The following is a 20,575-nucleotide window of genomic DNA, read 5'->3' on the forward strand; positions in this document are numbered from 1 at the left end:
CCGAGAACCCGGCCGAAGCCGGGGGCTAAATTATGACGCCGCCTCGCGGCCGAGGCAGCGCCGGCGGCCCCGGCCGCGAGGCGGCGGCGTCGCGGCCTAGGACGCCGAGGACCAGGCCGAAGCCGGGGACTAAATTTTGACGCGGCCGAGGCAGCGCCGGAGACCCCGGCCGCGAGGCGGCGGCGGCGCGGCCTAGGACGCCGAGGACCAGGCCGAAGCCGGGGGCTAAATTTTGACGCTGCCTCGCGGCCGAGGCAGCGCCGGCGGCCCCGGCCGCGAGGCGGCGGCGTCGCGGCCTAGGACGCCGAGGACCCGGCCGAAGCCGGGGGCTAAATTATGACGCTGCCGCGCGCGGTGCCGGCGGATCCGGCCGCGAGGCGGCGGCGTCGCGGCCTAGGACGCCGAGGACCAGGCCGAAGCCGGGGACTAAATTTTGACGCTGCCTCGCGGCCGAGGCAGCGCCGGCGGCCCCGGCCGCGAGGCGGCGGCGTCGCGGCCTAGGACGCCGAGGACCCGGCCGAAGCCGGGGGCTAAATTATGACGCTGCCGCGCGCGGTGCCGGCGGATCCGGCCGCGAGGCGGCGGCGTCGCGGCCTAGAACGCCGGGGGCCCGGCCGACGCCGGGGGCTAAAGTCTGACGCTGCCGCGCGGGCAGAGGCAGCGCCGGCGGATCCGGCAGCAAGCGGCGGCGGCGCAGCCTGGGACGCCCAGTACCAAGCAGAAGCCGGGGAGCGGGGGTGCCCGGCGACTAGGCCCAGACCGGGGCCTAACATTTGTACAGCCGCCCGAGGGGGAGAAGGTAGGAGATGGTGTCCTACCTGATCCTCGGCGCGCTCCAGAGTGCAGGCTGAGACTCTGCACATACTCCTGTGTGCTCCGCTCGCAGAAGGGATGGCTGCGGGCACCAGGGAAACGGCTGAAGAAGGCAGGGAGGTGGACCTGGTGGGGGATAGAAACCCCTAAAAACGTAGCAGCGCTGCGGGCCCCATCCAGATCGAGACGCGCTGTGGTCCAGTCCCTATTTGCCTAGCCCCTTGCGCCCTTTGGGGTGATACCGCAGAGCGGATAGGGGTGCCCAGGAAGATTCTGCCCCGCACGAACACACCAGGGATTGGTACCGCGGGAATGGACGGGGACGAGGGCCCGAAGACTCAAACCTCTGCGACCCTAGGGAGTGGTACCCACCGGGCTGCGAGAGCTGAGGAAGATAAGTACGATACCTGCAGAAACAGAAAAGTACCACAGATGAGAGCGACGAGCGTCGCCGAGAAAAAATGAAAAAAATACGCAAAAAATCAAGTGGCTGAAGGGGGCCCAGTCGGCCCACATCAGCCTCCTACGACACTAAGCAAAAAACTGATTGAGCCCGCCTCCGGCTCAGGGGTTATACTGCTGGGGAGGAGCTAACTTTTTCTGTTTACTTAGTGTCAGCCTCCTAGTGACAGCAGCATAACCCATGGTCCTGTGTCCCCCAATGAAACGATAGAGAAACCAATAAACGTCCGCTGCAATAGTATAACAGAGCTGACTATGGCCCCATGTACGGATGGCAGAGAAGTTCCTCTGCATGTCATAGCATAACCTGTCTTCTATGTGGATTCTGCGCAGCGCTTTGCTCCGTGCTGCGGATGTTAAATGTGTGACCGTCACTTTCATTGCACTGTGGAGGACAATATCCAGGGTCTAACATGGAGTCACTCGTACCTCATCTTCTTCCTCCTCCTCCTCCTCTTCAGACTCGGACTCGCTTGCCCCTTCCTGCTGCTCTAAGGCTTTGTCAAAGGCTTGAATTGGGAAGTTGTAGATATCTCCGTACTGAGAAGAAAGATTGGACAGATCAGATCTGCAGCCATTAACAATAAATCATAATGAACCCCTACGACCATAAGGGACCCTAAAGGTACTGCAGTCGAAAACAGTGCGGCGTGGAAGTCCTGTGCTGCTGCAGAGCAAGTCCTAACGGAGGGTCCTTCTGACTCCGCTCATTATATCCTTCCAGCGATCGTGGAGAGTTCGAAGAGGACTCCCCTCTAGAGTCACCAAGCGATGGAGGATTTGAGAGAACCCTTCTGAGATCAGCCCTGGGGCCATTAAAGCTGCCTGATGGGGTATACACTTCAGCTGTCTCCTCGCAGCCCTTTTGGGGTGCAAGTCTGCTCCAAAAATACCCCGCACATCGCTAAACCACTTCACCTGCGAGTTATTTTCCGTTTCCTCCCCCCCCCCTTTTCTCTCGAGAACTGTAACTTTTTTTTATTTTTCCGTCAATATAGCCATATCAGGATCTGTTTTTTTGTGGGACAAGTTGTAGTTTTGAATTAATACATAAGTTTTACCATATAGTGTACTAAAAAAAAATGAAAATGTTTTAAGTGTGGTGAAATTTAAAAAAAAAAAAAAAAAAAAAAAAAAAGTGGGATTGCATGATTGTTTTGGGATATTTAATTCACAATGTTCACTATATGGTAAAACCTCTGTGTCAGTGTGATGCCTCAGGTCAGTATGAGTTCAGAGATGCCAAACATGTATAGGTTTACTTTTATCTAAGGGGTTAAAAAAAAATTCAGACGTTTGAGAAACTAGTTCATGATAGCAACAGGAGTCATTACATGACCCATAGTTACTATTGTCTCCCCGTGATCACGTCATAAGGCCTCCGATGGCAGTGGGGAACGGCGTGATCGCCGCTGCGGCCAGTTAAATTGCGCTGTCACATTCTGACAGTGCAATCTACGTGGCAAGCAGGCGCAAGTGAATCGCGGATCCACCCACGCCTGTGAGCCCCACATGTCTGCTGCTTAAATCAACAAACACGTGCAGGGATCACTGCTGTCTGCCGGCAGTGATTACCGCGACATGACCGATAACGTACCAGTACATCATCGGTCGTGAAGGGGTTAAAAACACACCCAAAATACTCTTCCTATTCATGTCTACTGTAAACCACTCTGCATGTTCAGTGTTTTGAGCATATTTTTTTTCCCGCTTCAGGCCTTGATAAACACCTGGAGACTATAAAGAAAGTGCAGGTCACCTCTGTGCATTATCTCCTGACGGAATCAGCTCTAAACTAAGCATCGTCCAATCAGAAGGCTGCAAACAAGACTCCAAAATGTTTCAGGAAACATAAAAACAAAAAAAAAAAAAAAAACACAAAACAAAAATGATGCACTTACAGCTCCTCATCCTCTCCTGTATCAAAGGTTAAGAAGCTGTAAGTGTATCATCATACCCTAATGCACTTTCAGACAAATTCAAAACTGGAGCAGCACTTTCAGGTTATAAAAGGGATCAAGTGGCTCTTTCCAAGGGCTACACAGTCATATTAATGGTTTAAGAGGGGGGACGTTACAGTTTCTATAAGGTTCCTTTTAAGAGTCCCATGCCTTTTAATACATTTTTGCCCATACCTGGGCTGTTTGTGCACCAAAAAATGAAATCTATGACAGCCGGGAGCCAATGTAGATCTCATTTACAAAGTAAAGCAGTTTTCTGGTGAACATTATAGTAACTTGTTGCGAAGCGATCTCCACACCCCTTTTAATAAACTGCACCTGCTTTTTTTCCAGCACCCATGAAAGCACCACGAGAATATAAGGGTGCTGTCATGGGTTCAGAAAAAACACATTACCGGTAAGTAATTACGTATTTTTCCAGCACCCATGACAGCACCCTTATATTCTCGTGGTGCTGTCATGGGTTCAGAAAAAACACATTACCGGTAAGTAATTACGTATTTTTTTGGAAAATGGGAAAAAGAGTTGCAAGGTTTTACCCAAAGTACCAGATTTGACCAATTTCGTAGCTTTCTGAACCCAGTTTTGTGCTATAGAGGGGATGATAAATCCCCCTTTGGTGCTTCCAAGTTCAAATGGAATAAACTGCCGTGCCATAAAGTAGCCCCGCTCGGTCTCCCAACCCTCCTTACCGCTCCCTGCTTCAGACGCTCCAGCAGCTCCTTCTCTATGGCGTTGTCCAGCTGAGCGGCCACCAGGGCTTTTTCCTAAAATTAAAAAAAGTGGCCTATTAACATGGGGCTGAACACACGAGGCCATTAGGAGGCGCATCCTCCTGCTATAAGGGACATGAGAAATCACAATACCGACCTCTCTCCTCCTCTCTCGTCGTTCCACCTTCTTGCTCAGTGGGACCAGTTTTCGTCTTGTGGGGGTTAAGAAAAGGGAAAGTCCATGTTATAACCGAGCGCATAGTAAAAAAAAAATAAAAAAAATGGACTAAAGCTACAAAATAACACACGGCTAAATTCATGACACTAGAACGCTGGATATGGATGGAAAGGGCAGCACTACAGCGGAGTCAATCTTTTTCCATTATTACCTTATTTTTCGGATTATAAGATGCACTTTTCCTCCCAAAAAATTGGGAGGAAAATAAGGGGTGCGTTTTATAATCCAAATGCAACTTAGGCTGCTTTCACATCTCCGGTATTTTGCCAATAGCCGGATCCGGCACAAATGCAGTAGAGTTACATTCATCTACACCATGCGGACACGTGCGGTTGTGTATGAAGGATAGGTCCGCATGGTGTCGCGCTTCCATTGTAAATAAATGTAACTGTACTGCATTTGTGCTGGATCCGGCAAAATCTCGGAGATGTGAAACCAGCCTTACAGGGAGGTGGCGGAGAGGGGTCGCCAGTGCTGTGTTGGGGGTCGGTGCGGTGGGCAGGCAGGAAAAGGCATCCTGAAAATGTCAGCAGTGTGGGGGTTCAAATAATGGCCCCCGAAGTCAGCGTGTGTGCAGATGGAGCTCTTGGCTCAAGATCTCATCTGCGCATGCGCCGCCTCCGGTCCACTGATCTCCCAGCAGTGGACTTAAGGAAAATGGCGCCTGGATGTGACGCATACACAGGTGAGATCTTGGCTTATCATTGTGCAGATACCTCAATCTGCGCATGCAGACTTTGGATGCCAATTTTTTGAAGCCCGCACTGTGACATTTCCTGGAAGTTGCCTGCCTCACAGCATATGGGACACCCGCCGGTCGCAGCATCGACCTGTTCCGCCACCCCCCCCCCCTCCCCCCGGTAAGCGGCAACAGGACTGTAAGACGGACCCCATATGTGTTCCTCTAAATTTGGGGTGCGTCTTATAAAACAGAAAAAAATCTTAATTACTCACCGGTAATGGGATTTTCAATAGCCCATGACAGCACCACATGAGAGATAGGTTCCGCCCACATCAGGACAGGAAACCCACTGATAAAAAGGCGGTACCTCTCCTCCACATCAGTAGGTTTTCAGAGCCAGAGAGGACCAACAAAACACAAGAAACAGATTAATCATACCACCACCCAAGGAAAAACACCCATAACTAACACTCCCCGAAGGGTGCCCACAACCAGTGAATAGGGGGGGAACTAAGGGTGCTGTCATGGGCTATTGAAAATCCCATTACCGGTGAGTAATTAAGATTTTTCCCTGCCGCCCATGACAGCACCACATGAGAGATTTAAATAGACCATCCACCTTAGGGAGGGACCACCGCCTGCAAGACCCGTCTCCCAAAGGAAAGGTCAGTTGTGGAGGACAAGTCCAGCCTATAGTGCCGAAAGAAAGTCCCAGGAGACGACCAAGTAGCCGCCCGACAGATCTGGTCAAGAGAGGCATCCGCCCTCTCCGCCCAAGACGTAGACACCGCTCTAGTGGAGTGCGCCCTTATGCCCGGAGGAGGAGTGGCGTCTTTAGCCGAGTACGCCAAACCGATGGCATCCCTGACCCATCTGGCCAAGGTAGCCTTAGAAGCCCCATGCCCCCTGGACTGCCCCTGAAAAGTGACAAACAGGACCTGAGACTTCCTCCATTCCCTAGTCCTATCTAGGTACGTGACTAAGGCCCTCCGGACATCCAACGTGTGTAACCTAGCCTCCTCCTCGTTCCGAGGGGGGTCACAGAGGGAAGGGAGCACGATCTCTTGGGACCTATGAAAAGGTGTAGAAACCTTGGGCAAGTAGAAGGGATCAGTCCGCAACACTACCCTATCATCCAGAATCTGGGTATAAGGGTGAACCACAGACAAGGCTTGGAGATCCCCCACCCGCCTGGCCGAGGTGAGTGCGACGAGGAGAAAAAGTTTAAGGGACAGCAGTTTGAGAGGGACTTCCCCTAAGGGCTCAAACGGAGGCCCTGTGAGGGCATCCAACACTAAATTAAGGTCCCATGGGGGAACCCTGGTAGCCTGAACAGGTACAGACCTGGACTTAGATTTAATGAACCGGCAAATCCATTCATTCTGCGCCAGACTACAATGAAACAGTGCCCCTAAGGCCGATACCTGCACCTTGAGCGTACTGGTGGAGAGCCTCAATTCCAACCCCCTCTGGAGGAATTCTAGAATAGCCGAGATAGGAGGGGGGCCCTCCGCCCGAGCCCCCGACTGAAGGAGAAAGCGCTTCCAGACCCTACCGTAAATGGCCGTGGTGACCGCTTTCCTACTGCGAAGAAGAGTATCGATTAAGCAAGAGGAAAACCCCCGTCGAGCTAGCAGCCGCCGCTCAAACGCCAAGCCGTCAAATGGAGAGCCGGGTCGGGGGGGGTGACGGACTGGGCCCTGGGACAGGAGATGAGGGGCGTCCGGGAGAACCCAAGGATCCACCAGAGACAGTGTCCGCAGCCAGTTAAACCACGCCCGTTTCGGCCAGAAGGGGGCGATGAGAATAACCTCTGCTCTGTCGGTCCGGATTTTCCGGAGAACCGAAGGCAACAGGATCAGGGGAGGAAACGCGTACAGGAGGCCGTGAGACCAAGACATCTGGAAGGCATCGAGGGCAACAGGATCGTCTCGGGGGTTGAGAGAGCAGAACCTGTCCACTTTCCGATTCGCCTTGGTAGCGAACAGGTCTAGAACAGGGACACCCCATAGAAGCGTGATCTTGCGAAAGACCTCCGGGTCCAAGGACCACTCCCCTTGACGGAGACAGTGCCAGCTGAGGAAGTCTGCCTCCTCGTTGTCCGTCCCCTTGATATGAAGAGCAGTCAAGGAGGAGAGATGTTGTTCGGCCAGCTGGAAGATGTGCATAGTCAGAGTCAGAAGAGAAGGGGATCTGGTGCCGCCCTGATGGTTGACGTACGCCACCGTCACCCTGTTGTCCGAAAGGATCCGAACATGGCGACCTCTCAAGAAGGGGAGGAACCCCTCTAGTGCCTTGAGAACTGCCATGAGCTCCCTGTAGTTGGAGGACTGTCTGACCAACTGAGCGTCCCAGGGACCCTGGAGCACCCGTTGGCGTAGATTGGCACCCCACCCCCAATGGCTGGCATCTGTGACTATTGTGTCCGTGACCGGGGAAAGCCAAGGAACCCCCATCCGGAGGTGAGAGGGGTCCTGCCACCAACCCAGGGAGTGCAAGGTGTCCCCAGACAGGGTCAATTGTTTCTCCAAACAGCCTCCAAACAGTCTCTGAAACTGAAGGACCTCCATCTGGAGGATTCTGGAACGCAGTTGGGCCCACCACACTCCTGGGATGCAAGAGGTAAGAGTCCCGACCAGCGACATAGCCTGCCGTAAGGACATGCTTGGGCAACTCCTTACGGAAGAGAGAAAGGACAAGATCCTGGCGACCTTGTCCTCTGGCAGGTGGCACAACTGTCTGGTAGAGTCCAAGATGAGACCCAGGAAGACTTGACACTGGAGAGGCTGGAGTCTGGACTTCTGCTGATTCACCACCCACCCCAGGCTTTCCAGGATGGTGATGACCCTGGTCACGTGAGCCGCACATAGAGACTCCGACTGACCCACTATCAGGAGGTCGTCCAGATACGGAATGATCAATATGTCCTGTTCCCTGACATGTGCCATGACCTCCGCGAGGACTTTGGTGAAGATCCGTGGGGCCATGGAAAGCCCGAATGGCAGCGCTGCGAATTGGAAGTGTCTCAGCCTCCCGGAGACGTGTAGTGCGAACCTGAGAAACCGCCGGTGAGACGGAAAAATAGGGATGTGATAATAGGCGTCCTTTAAGTCGAGGACCGCCATAAAACACTCTGGATACAACAGCCTGACAGTTGACTTCATGGTCTCCATTTTGAAGGCTCGCTGCACCAGATGTAAATTCAAGTTCCTCAGGTTGAAGATGGTGCGGAAGGTGGAGTCCGGCTTCCGAACCAGAAAGAGAGTGGAGTAAAAGCCGTCCCCTTCTTGTTCTATGGGGACCTCCTGAATGACTTTCCTCGAAAGGAGAGTTAGCACTTCCACTTCCAAGGCCATCTGCCGCTCTGGGGACCGCAAGGATGATATCATGAGAGACCCCCGAGGGGGTGAACGGAAGTCCAATTTTAATCCTTCCTCCACAATCTGAAGGAGCCACCTGTTGGAGGAGATTGCCTGCCATGCATGGAGGAAGAGGGACAGCCGACCCCCTACCTGATGATAGGCGTCATTGAGAGGGCTTGAGCTTATTATCGGAGTGCTTGCCAAAGAGAAAGCCCGAGGGAGTCTTTCTACGGTCCTTCCACTGATCTTTCGGTTTTTGAGACTTTTTTTGCGAAAAACTAACGTCTCCGAAAGGGCCGGCTGCGAGAGGATGCCACCGGAAAAACTGGAAACCCCTGTTTCTTATCGGATGCCTTAGTGAGGAGGTCGTCCAGGCCAGAGCCAAAAAGATAGGCACCTTCACAAGGCATGCTGCATAGTCGCCCCTTGGATTGGACATCACCCTTCCAAGTTTTCAGCCAGAGGGCCCGACGCGCGGAATTGGAAAGCGCCGCCGACCTGGCAAATAGTCTTAAAGAATCAACCGAGGCATCAGCCATAAAGGCAGCAGCACCCTGTATTAAGGGCAAGGACGAGATAATATCTTTCCTAGGAGTGTCATTGCGCAACTGGTCTTCCAACTGCTGAAGCCACACCATTAAAGACCGGGCAACACAGGCGCTGGTCACGGCCGGGCGCAAGCCACCTGCCGTAGACTCCCATGTACCTCTCAGAAAACCATCAGCCTTCCTATCCAGCTGATCCTTAAGGGACCCCAAGTCCTCAAACGGCAAGGTAGTGGAACGAGACGCCTTGGCAATAGCGACATCAATTTTTGGGGTTCTATCCCAAGAGGTAGACGCCTCCTCATCCACGGGGTACTTCCTTTTAAGGGAAGAGCTAAGATTCAACCTTTTGTCCACTTTTTTCCACTGGTCATTAATGAGACTTTGAACCTTCTGGGGAATGGGAAACCCCTTACGCTTCCTGGAATCCAAGCCCCCAAACATGACATCCTGGGTAGATTCGGGCCCCCTGGGGTCCACTATACCCATGGTCGAACGTACTGCCTTCACCAAGGGTCCGACGTCTGCTGTAGGGAAACAAGGGCGACAACCTTCATCGGAAGAGGAAGAGGCGCCAGAATCGGAGGGGGAGGATCCCGACGACCGAGAGCCCTGAGCCGAACCCGCTGAGGTATCGGGAGTAGACAGCTTATGATGACGGGACTTCTTGCGCCTCTTGCCCCCCTTAAGGGATTTAAGGGACTCCTGTACTTCCGCTCTGATAATGGAACGTAATTCAGATGAGAACCCCGGCCCCTCTTTGAGTAGGGTCTGTTGGATACAGCCTGCACACAGGGCCTTGGTGTAATCCGAAGACAGGGAGGATTGGCATATGGCACATTCCTTGTGACGCTGCTTGGAGGCACATTTTTTCGGTACCGGATCAGGAGGCGGATTCTTATCTCCCTTGGACCTCTGGGGACCCACCGACCGAACGCTGCCCGGACTGGATACAGCTTTCCGGGAACGATCCGCAGAGCCGCGTTCCGAGCCCCGCTGTGGCGACTCCTTGCGCTGCTCCTTGCTGCGGGGTGAATCTCCTGCCATAATGGTAACAATGGAGGAGAAAAAACTCACCAGTCCCAAGCGCCGGTCACATTTGTCTCGTTACATGGGCGCCGCTATCTTGGATCCTAGTGCGCATGCGCACACCAGTCACTTCCTGGTCGCATTGCGCACGTCACCCTGGAATCGCGTCACTTCCGGTCGGAGCTTCCAGCTTCACTCCAGCGTGCTGCACAGCAGGGACAAGCCTTCCAGCGGCCGCCGTGAGTGCGCACATCCCTGGAGCGACGCCGGGCCGAGCTCCCGCTCCAGGCCCGCGCCTCACCGCCGCAGAGGTCTGAGACCGAGGGGGGGTGCATCCAGGCCCGAGCACCGGCTTCAGGTAAGTACCAGGCTTCCACACCAGGTCGGACCTGGGACAGCAATGGGTTGTCCATACCAGGACAGGAAACCAAACTGATGAGGAGGAGAGGTACCGCCTTTTTATCAGTGGGTGGAACCTATCTCTCATGTGGTGCTGTCATGGGCGGCAGGGAAAATACGGTAATTGCATATTATAGAATAAATAAGCAAAAGTCAACAAATTAAAACATCTGATGAGAGTCCAGCAGCGAGCGCCTGCACGGCCTATATTGGACTTACTGTCTCCGGAGGGTGAGTTTGCGGATCCGGATCAGGTACTGTGTGATTTTGGTGAACCGTTGCTTGCACTTGTGTCTGATGAACCGGGGCCAGTAGATCAGGTTCTCATCGATCTGATGCAGAGCTTGCTCGTAGTTCTTACTCAGACGTACCTGCCGAGGACAAATGTCACCATCCAGCGCAGCTGTAACACACACACACACACACACACACACACACTCTGATTCATTCACTACATAGAGCTCATTGAGCGCTATGGAGATGATGAAAGTAAAGGGGCCGATTGTGGCCTCTCTTTAGGACACCGGACCTGCTCCGGCCCGATTGCAGTTGGGTTACAGCAGCAACATCAAAAGACGACACTGTTCAATGAGGCCACATCGGTACGGTGACAAGGCAGTGGGTGGTCAGGATAGGGTTAAAAGGATATGGAGAATCATGCTCAAGGATGTAATATTAACCCCTTAGAGGGGCAGTTTCCGGCTGCAGAGATTTTCAGTGGCATCTGAGAACAGCCAGCCCCTGCCTGGAATAGAGAAGGCACCATACACCCGTTCCTGAGGTGATGTATGTATATGTGATAGGTCATTAGGGACTTACAGGGGTCGTGCTGTGAACCGGATTTCTGCATCAAACGCTGCAGCAAACCTGCAGCAAACCGGGCTGCCCAGATATACATCGGACTGATGGCATCGGATTTGTTCATTATTAGGTATATGTGAATGTAGCCCACAAGAGCGGACATGGCTCGTCTGCACTTACCCGCTCCCACAATCGTGCCGGAAAGGCCGCCCTCTCTATTGTCTTCATGTACAAGTAACAGATACCTGTGGGTGACAGACACGTCAGATCCTCCTTCCTCTGCGCTCCGCGTGTAACGTCACAGGCACCAGTATCTCACATTTACCTTTCTCCTCTTTGATGGTGGCATACTGGCTGTTGGCGAGCGGGCAGGACGAGCGGTTACACTGGCCGGTGATGTTGTCTTCACTCCGGCAGAAATTCTGAGTCTTTGTCCTAGAAAATGTCAGTGTTGGTTACACAGCCCGGCCTCTTCTGCACAGGGAATGGGCGACTGGTGGCCACACAACACACATTAAAAGGATGCTCCAATTTACACTACGGCGTTGGAGGAGAGCTGTGCCGATGAGGTTATGACCCCACGTACCTGCTGAGATGCGGGGGTGATAGTCCGGTATTGGCCTATTCTAATTCTCTCCTCTAATGCAGACGTTAGCAGCACCGGAAGACCCCTTTAATGTGTTATCCTGCTGATAACAGCCAGAACTGATGTGCACAGACCCCGCTCACAACCTCTCAGACCCACAGCCCATGACAGCAGCTGCCTGGCTTACGTCTGCTTTGTGCCATGTAAGTGCTGTATACAGTGCTGTGCTCAGTCTTCAGCGGTGAATGGAGTCACACGAACTCACGACCGCTCCACCCATACAGTGGATAAAGGACACCCGTTCTCAGTGGAGGTCCCAAATGCCAGACCCCAGCAATCATAGATTCACCACTGGATGGGTGACAAATGTAAGTAGTAAAGTAAGCCTCTTTAGACGTTTATGGGAGACTTAAAGAAGCCTTCAAATTAACTTTTTTCCACCTAGACTTATGTATATGTAGTGAGAATTACTATGTTCGCCTACTGCCACCTTCTCCAGGATCCAGCACCATTCAGCTCCTCTTATCGATGACCTCGCCGCTCCTCAGACTCTCCGGCTCGCTCTATGCTCTGCGTGTGAGCCAGAAGTCTCTATTACAATGGAAGTTTATGGAGCATGAGAAAGAGGACCAGGCCAAGGCCCAGGACCAGGCCAAGGCCCAGGCCAAGGCCCAGGACAATGTGGATAATAGTGATGAAAACCGGTCTTTGAGCGCTAAAAATTGGATCAGAATTTAGATGTTCTTTTGAAGATAAGGCTTTATTGTTAAAAAGATAAAGCTCTTGTTATCACTTCACAACGCGTTTCAGCAAGATCCCCTTGCTTTCCTCAGGTGTGATTTTATTTTGACAGGCCAAGGCCAAGGCCCAGGACAAGGCCAAGGCCCAGGACAAGGCCAAGGCCCAGGACAAGGCCAAGGCCCAGGACAAGGCCAAGGCCCAGGACAAGGACAAGGCCCAGGACAAGGACAAGGCCCAGGACAAGGACAAGGCCCAGGACAAGGACAAGGCCCAGGACAAGGACAAGGCCCAGGACAAGGCCCAGGACAAGGACAAGGCCCAGGACAAGGACAAGGCCCAGGACAAGGACAAGGACAAGGCTTTATAGACTTACATTGTAAAAGAGTTCTGGCCCATACACAGAGTGTAGTGTGACCCAGAGAGTCTGAAGAGCGATGAGGTCACTGAGAAGAGGAGCAGAGCGGTGGTGGATCCTGGAGAAGGTGGTGGTAAGCGACTATAATAAACACACACTACACGCACAGGTTTAGGGGAAAAGAAAGTTTATCGGAGGCTCCTTTAAATAACAAAGCCATTGACAGAACACATGGGAAGATTTACAGGACACTTACTTTATCTTGAAGGAACAGAACTGTTTATTTCCCACGATGTCCCAGATAACCTGGAAGGAAAGATACGGACATGAGAAAAGCAGATACAGCAGACGCCATTCCTTGGACTAAACAGAGCATCAGATTACAGAGATGGTTACAGTTCCCGCACACGGTAGACGTCGTCTGATCCTGCTGAAATCAGTGGGACCGACCGAGTATCTAACATGTCCGGGACCCCCCGACATGACGTTCATTCGCCTGATTCAGTGATAAATCACTGACACTAACATGGCAGTGGCTCTGGTAGAGAACACAGGACTGTGGGGTCCGAGCAGAACGTCCCTGTGTGGGAGAGCGGGGAAAGTCCACTGTGGAAACTGCCACTATGCATTCTTAGGGGGAGCGGGCATCGATCCTCGGCTCAGCGGGGTGCCAGGTCCTCCGATGCCTGCAGTGCCGGATACCCTCATCACAATGACCAGGAAGGAGGGGCTGAGCACAGAGACCCCCACTATCCGGAGCATGAAGAGTCCCCTTACAGTTCCTCTCCGCCACCCACCTGTTCAGATGGAAATCCGCCTACTCCCCTCTCCCCACTGAAAACAGAAGGACACCCGACACAGCACGTGGGCTCTGTGACCAATCAGTGTCTGTTTTCTCGCCTTCAGATATTTCTGCAGGATGTGAGTGCAGCGCTGACTTTCTGATCAAGTGTCTCAAGGCGAGGAGAAGGAAGCCGATGCTGATTGGTCACAGGGCCCACGTGTTATAACAATGTCACCGTGCCCCCACAAACATGACTTCAGACATCACTGGAACTGCAGCAGAGGAGAGTACAGGCTTGTTTATTTTTATAAGGGCAAACATAGGGAATGAGAAGAGGCTATCCAAGTAGTGGACATCCCCTTTAAACACAATGAAGGCACCAGTTGTCATTACTACCGCCAATGACAACTCTTGATACCTGCCATGGAGACGGGGGAGGGGCAATCAGACGCCTGACAACAGCAATAAATTATATAAAATACTGAAAAAAAGAAATCCTCACTCTGCTCCCCGGCTGAAGAGCTGACACTCGGTGGTTTTCCTAGTCTTTGGTTCTACGTGATCATCATGTGACTGCTGCAACCAATCAGGGGCCTTGGTAGTCACATGTTATAGTCCTGGCTTCATCTCCATGATGCCAACAGTACGACATGTGACTGTTGAAGGGCCACTGATTGGCTACTGTGGTCATGTGCCAACGGTAAGGGGAAATAGCACGATTAGGGGTAGTGCATAGGTGAAAATGTCACTTTCTTAAAGGGGTTGTCCAGTAGGTTATACTGATGGGCTTTTAGGACCTCATCAATAACAGATGGGTGCGACCGCCCCACCCTGCGCTGATCCCTGCTCTGCTGACTGTATATCGGTCGTGGCCGAATACTGCATATCCGCCCATAATCAATGGGACAGGGGTGGCCTGCAGTACCCGCTGCGGCCTGTATACAGATGGGGGCGACCTCCCCACCCTGCGCTGATCCCTGCTCTGCTGACTGTATATCGGTCGTGGCCGGATACTGCATATCCGCCCATAATCAATGGGACAGGGGTGGCCTGCAGTACCCGCTGCGGCCTCTATACAGATGGGGGCGACCTCCCCACCCTGCGCTGATCCCTGCTCTGCTGACTGTATATCGGTCGTGGCCGGATACTGCATATCCACCCATAATCAATGGGACAGGGGCGGCCTGCAGTACCCGCTGCGACCTCTATACAGATGGGGGCGACCTCCCCACCCTGCGCTGATCCCTGCTCTGCTGACTGTATATCGGTCGTGGTCGGATACTGCATATCCGCCCATAATCAATGGGACAGGGGTGGCCTGCAGTACCCGCTGCGGCCTCTATACAGATGGGGGCGACCTCCCCACCCTGCGCTGATCCCTGCTCTGCTGACTGTATATCGGTCGTGGCCGGATACTGCATATCCACCCATAATCAATGGGACAGGGGCGGCCTGCAGTACCCGCTGCGACCTCTATACAGATGGGGGCGACCTCCCCACCCTGCGCTGATCCCTGCTCTGCTGACTGTATATCGGTCGTGGTCGGATACTGCATATCCGCCCATAATCAATGGGACAGGGGTGGCCTGCAGTACCCGCTGCGGCCTCTATACAGATGGGGGCGACCTCCCCACCCTGCGCTGATCCCTGCTCTGCTGACTGTATATCGGTCGTGGCCGGATACTGCATATCCGCCCATAATCAATGGGACAGGGGCGGCCTGCAGTACCCGCTGCGGCCTCTATACAGATGGGGGCGACCTCCCCACCCTGCGCTGATCCCTGCTCTGCTGACTGTATATCGGTCGTGGCCGGATACTGCATATCCGCCCATAATCAATGGGACAGGGGCGGCCTGCAGTACCCGCTGCGGCCTCTATACAGATGGGGGCGCTGATCCACTCCGCCGCAGAGAGCTGCTGATTGGTGGGGACGCCCTATAAATCGCCATACAGGGATCTCAGGGGCACAAAGAGGAAACCTCGCACCTGACTGCTATGGGGGGAAAAATAAGAACATATTAATCGCCCTGGATACAAAAGTATGTGCCCCCCTGATCACGTGTGCTGGATCTGCAAAGAAATAGAGCAGCAGCAACGACACGAGCCCGTAACTGTCATACACGGAGCACAAGCCGCGCTCGCCCCGGCTCCCCTGCCCCGCTTACATCGTCATGCTGCATCTCGGCGACTCCACGTCAAGTCCTCCACTCGCCGAGAATCACACTATCCACGCGTGTAGTCCTCAGTGGGCCGCCATCTGTAGAACGGCCGGATCTCGCGAGACTTTCTACGTCACTTCCGCACAAAAGTAAACCCGAGTCCCCATCCAACATGGCGAACGAAGACTGCAATTGGTCAATCTACTGCAAATATTAGCATATGTAATGATAAAGGCGGACCATGACTGTGATTGGTCAATTTGCTGAATAATTGACCAATCGCAGTCTACATCCGGCTACACTTTTTATATGCTAATATATCCAACGAGTTCACCAATCACAGTCATTATCCGCCTTTTCATTACATATGCTAATAATGCAGTACATTCACCAGTGGCAGTCTTTGTCCGCCATGTTGGATGGGGACGCGGGTCTTCATAGCGAGCGGAGAATGTGATTGGTCAATTTGCTGCATATATTAGCATATATAATATACTAGTGGACGGAGACTGTGATTGGTCAATTTGCTGCATATATTAGTATATATAATATATACTAGTGGACGGAGACTGTGATTGGTCAATTTGCTGCATATATTAGTATATATAATATACTAGTGGACGGAGACTGTGATTGGTCAGTTTGCTGCTTATATTAGCATATATAATATACTAGTGGACGGAGACTGTGATTGGTCAGTTTGCTGCATATATTAGCATATATAATATATTAGTGGACGGAGACTGATTGGTCAATTTGCTGCATATATTAGTATTTTTAAGCATATTTAACGTTATGGCAGATGGAGACTTCGATTACTCAATATACTGCGTATATTAGCGTATGTAATGAACATGGCGAATGCAGACTATGATTGGTCAATTCAATGCATATATTAGAATATGTAATGACTGGCGAACGAAGACTGTGATTGGTCAATTCACTGCCTATATTAGCATATGTGAAGTTTGGCGGATAGATACTTGTGATTGGTCACTTCACTGCATATATTAGAATTATGGAACGTCATGGCGAGCGGAGACTGTGAATGGTGAAATTGCTGCATATATTAGAATATATAATAAGATAGCGGACGGAGTCTGTGATTGGTCAATTCAATGGCTATATTAGCATATGTAAGTAGTAGCGGGCGGAGATTGTGATTGGTCAATTCGACGCATATATTAGCATATGTAATTTTTCACTTTAAAATCACTTGTATTCATGAAATATTAGTACTAGCAACCTAATTTTATTATATAACTGGTCACGTGGTGTTGGTGTATCATGTACCGTGTGTATGGTAAAGTCGCCATAATATCACTGGCAGTCGCCCTCTCCCGGGGTCATCCCGCGCCCGCCACTCACCGATCCTTCTGGTTCAGAAGTGTGATGAATGGGAGAGCACGCGGCTGCGTGACATGTGCGGCCTTCTGTTACGACGCAGCACAGTACCCTTCTGATCCTGAACCAGGCGGCGTCCGTATTGGCTACGTAACGTGTGTTCCAATCAGAATGCAGCTCACAGCTCAGTGAGTAATAGCAAGATATCACTCGTCCTGTGATTGGCTGTCCGTCTGCTGTTTATTTTTGCCTGGGTTTGATGCGTATTAGCACCGTTTGTGTTTTTATAAATTATTCCCGAACATTCTATGTTTGCAAATTTGGCTATGTTCACACAGGGCTTCTTTTGTTATGTGCTATTTGAGAGCATCTCATTTTTTTAGTGCGTTTTTATGCCCTGTGCAGTGCACACTGGGAAAATGTTTCTTTCTTTGGCTGCTTTCACACCTCCGTTTTTTTTCCTGCCGGTTGCAGGGTTTTTTTTTTTGCATAGACTTTACTTTAGTGCCGCATGGGCTTGCGTTCCGTCCGTTTTTTGCCGCCCGTGGCAGATTTAGCCGATGCGGCGGCCGGATGGAATGTTGCCTGGCACGTTTTTTTGTCTGGCAAAAAAAACGCATTGCGCCGCATCCGGCCGATGCGGCGCGATTTGCAATGCATGCCTATGGACGCCACATCCGGCCACCGCATGCGTTTTTTTTTTTCCACTGCACATGCTCAGTAGCCTGCCGCAAGCGGCAAAAACCGGACGGGCTGCATGTCAAAAACTTATGCAAAGGATGCGGTTTTGTCGCCGCATCCGTTGTGTAGGTTTTAGAGCCGGATTGGCCGGCTCTGCTAAAATCTGAGGTGTGAAAGCAGCCTAAAGGCCCCGTCACACACAGAGATAAATCTTTGGCAGATCTGTGGTTGCAGTGAAGTCATGGACATATTGTTCCATTTGTACACAGCCACAAACCTGGCACTGATTGTCCACAATTTCACTGCAACCACAGATCTGCCGCAGATTTATCTCTGTGTGTGACAGAGCCTTTAGGTTGCTTTCACACATCCGGTTTTTGCTGAGCAGCACAATACGGCGCTTTGCAGAAAAAACGCAACTTTTTTTTTTTTTTTTGCCGCCGGTTGCGTTTTTCTGCATAGACTTGCAATAGCGCCGTATTGTGCCGCACGGGCTTGCGTTGCGTCCGTTTTTTGCCGGATGCGGCATATTTAGCCCATGCGGCGGCCGGATGGGATGTTGCCTGGCATGATTTTTTGTGCGGCGAAAAAATCGCATTGCACCGGATCCGGCACGATGCAGCACGATTTACAATGCAAGCCTATGGACGCCTGATGCGGCATCCTGCGGCAAAAACCGCATCCAGCGGCCAGATGCCATTTTTTTTTTTTTTGCATTGCGCATGCTCCGTATTAAGCCGCATCCGTCAAAAAATGGACGGGCAGCATGGAAAAACTTGCGCAACGGATCAGTTTGGTTTTTTTTGCCGCATCTGTTGCATAGGTTTTTGAGCTGGATTGAGCCGCACTGCAAAAACCGGATGTGTGAAAGCAGCCTTAAAGGGAACCTGTCACCAGATTTTTCCATATGCCACTAAAACTACCACCTTCTGTAGCTCCTCGGCTGCATTCTATGAAGGTGCACCTTGTTGCTGCCCCCTTTTCAGACCGCAAAAACAACTTTATAAATATTACCTTTTGGTATGTACATTTTTTAGTAAGGCCTAAAGGGCGGGCTCTATTTTTCCTTCGTTGCCCCCTCCTGCCGCTGTACGCCGTCCCATGTTGATTTAAATTGATGACGACTGTCCCGTCATCCTCCACGCTGTGTCGAAGTCTCACGCATGCCCGTTATCGTAGGCCACTATCGCGGGCCTGTGCAGAAACTATCCCTCGCATGCGCCGGGGATGTATTTCTTCAGGCACGAGATTATGGGCAGGTACTAGCATGATACTGGTGGTCATGTACAGCACCGCCCGTAAACTCGTGCCTGAGCAAATACATCCCCGTGCAAGGGATTGTTTCTGCACAGGCCCGCGATAGTGGCCTACGATAACTGCGCATGCGCGAGACTTCGGCACAGCGTGGAAGATGATGGGGCCGTCATCATCAATTCAAATCAACACGGGACAGCGTACAGCGGCAGGAGGGGGGAACGAAGGAGAAATAGAGCCCACACTTTAGGCCTTACTGAAAAACTTTACATATGAAAAGGTAATATTTATAAAGTTGTTTTTTGCGGTCTGAAAAGGGGGGCCAGATACAAGGGGCACCTTCAAGAATGCAGCCGAGGAGCTACAGAAGGTGGTAGTTTTAGTGACATAGGGAAAAATCTGGTGACAGGTTCCCTTTAAGTAAAATATGCACCATCTGTCAGAACTCTGCACCTGCTGCATAAAACTGCACCAAAAACGCACCCGGTTTTGGTGCGATTTTCCGGGGGTTGGTCCCTGCAGTTTTTAACAATTATTAGGCTATGTGCCCACGCTGTGGATTTTGCCGCGGATTTTCCGAAAATCTGCAGCAGCGGCACTTCCAAGCCATTTCAATGGCATTTTGGAAATGCTGTGTCCATGCTGCGGATTTTTCCGCGGCGGATTTGCCGCAGATTTTGATCCGGAAAAATCTGCAGCATGTCAATTATTGTTGCGGATTTTGGGTATAGAATGGGGGGAAAAAAAAAAATCTGCATCAAAATTCGCAGCAAATTCGCGGTAAATCCGCGGCAAAAATAAGGTGCGGATTTGCCGCGAAAGTCGCGGATTTTCATGCAGAAAAATCTGCAGGTACATTCTACCGTGGACACATAGCCTTAGGCCCTGTGCGCACACTGAGTTTTTTTGCCATGGATATGCTGTGGTTTTTGCTGCACAAAAGGTGCAGTTTTTGTTAATAACCTTTCTGCAGTCCTTCCCCAGCAAAATAATGGTTAAAAACCGCAGGGACCAACCCGCGGTAAAACCGCATGCGGATTTTGGGTGTATTTTTGGTTTTGCTTTTTTGCTGCGGCTGCGGATTTTACTTAAACACATTTTCCCAGTGCGCACAGACCCTTTAATGGCAAAACTGCAGGTGTCTGCGGAAAAGAAGGGACATGCTTTTTTTTTTTTTTTTTTTTGCTGCAGAAATTCTGCAGCAAAACCTGTAGGGGGAAAAAATGCAGTGTGCCCACAGCATTTTGGATTTCTCATAGGTTTTGCTGGGGAAGGGACTGCATGAAGGTTATGAACAAAAACTGTACCTTTTCTGCAGCAAAAACTGCGTCAAATCTGTGGCAAAAAATGCAGTGTGCGCACAGGGCCTTACCGCGTTTTGTAAGTGAAATCTATTAACTGGAAGGGCTCAAAAACCCAGTAAAAACACAAGAATTGACATGCATGTCTTGAAAAATGCAGCCAAAAAAAGATGCCCAGTGTGGACAGCAATATAGAAATCGCCTAGACTTTGCTGGGAGAAGGAAATGCATGCATTTAGGTCCATCTTTGTGACCTCAAAAACGCAGCAAAAGATGCCCTGTGTGACCTTAGCCTTAGGCTACTTTCACTCATCAGTTTTTTTCCATCAGGCACAAACTGGAAAAAAACGGATAAAACGGATCC

General features: G+C 51.5%; 1 protein-coding gene, 1 long non-coding RNA gene and 1 other non-coding gene across 3 annotated transcripts in view; 2 read left to right on the forward strand and 1 right to left on the reverse strand.

Moving 5' to 3' along the window:
- MAK16 (MAK16 homolog) overlaps window positions 1-15,757 on the reverse strand; it is a 48,642-nt gene extending 32,885 nt beyond the window's left edge. The window contains exons 1-8 of the mRNA XM_075343064.1: window positions 15,638-15,757; window positions 12,944-12,993; window positions 11,331-11,440; window positions 11,186-11,250; window positions 10,424-10,575; window positions 4,107-4,161; window positions 3,929-4,003; window positions 1,705-1,815 (exon numbers count right to left, since the gene is read on the reverse strand). Of these exons, the coding sequence (XP_075199179.1) occupies window positions 1,705-1,815; window positions 3,929-4,003; window positions 4,107-4,161; window positions 10,424-10,575; window positions 11,186-11,250; window positions 11,331-11,440; window positions 12,944-12,993; window positions 15,638-15,652 (633 nt within the window). The 5' untranslated portion in view covers window positions 15,653-15,757. The remainder of the gene's footprint in view (window positions 1-1,704; window positions 1,816-3,928; window positions 4,004-4,106; window positions 4,162-10,423; window positions 10,576-11,185; window positions 11,251-11,330; window positions 11,441-12,943; window positions 12,994-15,637) is intronic.
- Window positions 15,758-17,001: 1,244 nt separating this feature from the next.
- On the forward strand, window positions 17,002-17,096 carry LOC142304884 (small nucleolar RNA U13). The gene has a single exon (XR_012753528.1). It is a non-coding gene; the product is annotated as a small nucleolar RNA U13 (small nucleolar RNA).
- Window positions 17,032-20,575, forward strand: part of LOC142301992 (uncharacterized) — a 155,398-nt gene continuing 151,854 nt past the window's right edge. Inside the window, exon 1 of the long non-coding RNA XR_012752916.1 lies at window positions 17,032-17,163. This is a non-coding gene — a long non-coding RNA (uncharacterized LOC142301992). The remainder of the gene's footprint in view (window positions 17,164-20,575) is intronic.

This window comes from Anomaloglossus baeobatrachus, chromosome 4 (assembly GCF_048569485.1).
Source record: "Anomaloglossus baeobatrachus isolate aAnoBae1 chromosome 4, aAnoBae1.hap1, whole genome shotgun sequence".
NCBI lineage: Eukaryota > Metazoa > Chordata > Amphibia > Anura > Aromobatidae > Anomaloglossus > Anomaloglossus baeobatrachus.